At 71.2% G+C, this 2,281-nt stretch overlaps 1 protein-coding gene across 1 annotated transcript; it reads right to left on the bottom strand.

Moving 5' to 3' along the window:
• Positions 1–6: 6 nt before the first annotated feature.
• On the bottom strand, positions 7–2,112 carry H696_04187 (hypothetical protein; the record flags this gene model as incomplete). The annotated part of the gene is made up of 1 exon (XM_009498064.1): positions 7–2,112. The coding sequence occupies one exon, from the start codon at positions 2,110–2,112 to the stop codon at positions 28–30; it is 2,085 nt and encodes a 694-aa protein (XP_009496339.1). The 3' UTR covers positions 7–27.
• Positions 2,113–2,281: the final 169 nt, after the last annotated feature.

Below are 2,281 nucleotides of genomic sequence, written 5' to 3'. Positions count from 1 at the left end.
CACCCATCCCCGCGCGGGTATGTGTATTCACTGGGACACGATGTAGCGCTGGCACCGGTAGAAGTGGTGGGGGAGCAGATCCCTGAACATGGAACACATGTGGGCAGCCTGCATGCCGGGGTACAGGGCCAGCACCTGCTCCACCTGAAAGGTCCGCGAAGCCAGGTGCCGCGCGTAGCTTGGCGCCTTGAATTGGATGCCCCGCTGAAAGGCGTCCGCCCGCAGCGAGTTCACCACCTGCGGCAGGGTGCAGCCCAGATCCGCCGCCACCTGGTGCAGCACCGGCGCCGGGTGCCGGCCATGCACCGCCGCCAGCAGGTCGGCCAGCTTCTCCTCCGGCACGTAGATCCCCCCCAGGCCGGACTTGGCCTCCGGCGCCACCGCCAGGAAGAAGTACTCCGGCGCATACTGGTGCAGCATGGTGAACACCACATCCGGCTCCTGGCCCAGCTCGGCGGCCAATTCCCGCACCGTATGGCGCATGCGCCGGCCCGACGGGTGCACCTGGCTCGCCAGCTGCCGCAGCCGCCGGATCCCCTCGTCCGAGGGCGCCCGGCTGGCCAACCGCCGACGGGCATCCCAGAGGTCCTTCGGCCACTCGAAGGAGGCCAGCGCCCTGTCAATGTGCACCCAAGGGATGCCCATCTGCTCCAGCACCTCCGCCGGCGACAGCGCCGGCCGCAGCCCGCACAGCCCTTGCAGCCGGACCTCCAGCGCCTGGTTCCGCTCCTGCACCGACATCCGCGCCGGCGGCCCCGGGCCCGGCTCCGGGCCCGGGGCCGCCGGCGCCTCGGCGTCCGACTCCGACGCGCCGTCATCGGCCACGGTCCCGGGCATCCAATTGGCCGCTCGGGCCGGGATGTCCTCATCCCGGGTCCCGTGCAGCGGCGAGGCGGCCGGCAAAAACCGCCGCATATACTCGGCCAGCGTCAGCCGGGTCGAGCTGTCCGGCAGCGCCAGCACATACACCGGCTGGTCATTGCCCGCAGGCAACACCACCCCCGGCTCATAGTACTTGATGTACCAGCGAAGATACCGCGCCGGCTGCCCCAAATCCCTGCTCATGGCCCTGATGCTGTGGCATTGCTCTCGCAGCAGTGCCCGCAAGCGGGCCACCTTCTTCGGCGACAGCTCGCCCCGCAGACGGACCACATACTCCGGGCACAGGGTCGGCCCGTGCGTCGCGACGGTGGATATGCACACGTCCGCCAGCGTGCAGATCTCCGCCAGCCGCGGGACCGGCACCCGTGTCCTGTCGGCCAGGACGGCCCGCAGGGCCTCCAGCTTGGCCGGCGACGCCTTCGGCACCACCATCACCCCATGCTCCGGGAAGTGCCTTCTCATGGCCGCCGTCAGTTGCAGCAGGCTGGTCGAAAGGAGCGTGGCCATGGTTTGCTTCGACAGGGGCGGCGCCACGGTCACCAGGTGGCCCAGCCGGCGAATGCACACCCCCTGGTCGCGCTCCGCCTCGTCCAGGATCTCCGCCGCATGCTCCGCCAGCAGGCCCTCCACCTGCCTCGGCAGCAGGCACAGCAGCCGCGACAGGGCGGCCCCCAGCACCGGCGGGTCCCGCCGAATCAGCCCCATCATATCCTCGAAGATCGGATCCCCCGGGCCCACCACCTGCTCCGGGAAGAGGGACAGCGGCCGCTTGGCCGGCGCAATGCCAAACTCCCGGCCATACTGGCTCAGCAGCGCCTGCACCGATGACCGGTCCATGCCCAGCAGCCGGCCCAGCGTGCCCAAGGGCGCCAGCGGGCGACCCTCCCGCGGATCTCCCACCAGCCGCAAGAACAGCCGGAAGTGGGCCACATCATCGAACCCCTGCGGCAGGGGCTCCCTCCCGGCCTCGATGGCCCGGCAGAGGCGCTCCCCGGCGCACGGGCCATCGCCCGGGCCAGGCGCCGCCCCGGCCGAGGAGAACCCCCGCACGCACGGACGCCCCATGCCCATGGCCGGGGCTGCCATGGGCCCGGACGCCGGGGCTGCCGGGCCCCCGGGGGCCGGCGTGTCGCGCCTGGGCAGAGGCCAGCCCCACCGGGCCGCCGCCGCCGCCAGTGCCGGCGAGCCCCACGCGCGCAGAGCTCGCCCGGTTGCCCTTGAAGCCAACATCAAAATACGCCGAAGGGGCCGGACAGAGGGGAGTGAAGAAGAAAGAGAGACAGAGGGAGAGAGAGAGAAGAGAAGAGAAAGGGAGGAAAGATGACCCGCTCGACCCGGGCGGTCGGGTGGAGGGGCCCTCGCACTTGGGACTCCGGGAGGCACCGTGCACGAGCCAGGG

The sequence above is a fragment of the Fonticula alba genome, assembly GCF_000388065.1.
Source record: "Fonticula alba strain ATCC 38817 unplaced genomic scaffold supercont2.6, whole genome shotgun sequence".
Lineage (NCBI taxonomy): Eukaryota > Rotosphaerida > Fonticulaceae > Fonticula > Fonticula alba.
The sequence above is the reverse complement of the archived record's forward strand: the minus strand, read 5'-3'. Positions and strand labels throughout refer to the sequence as shown.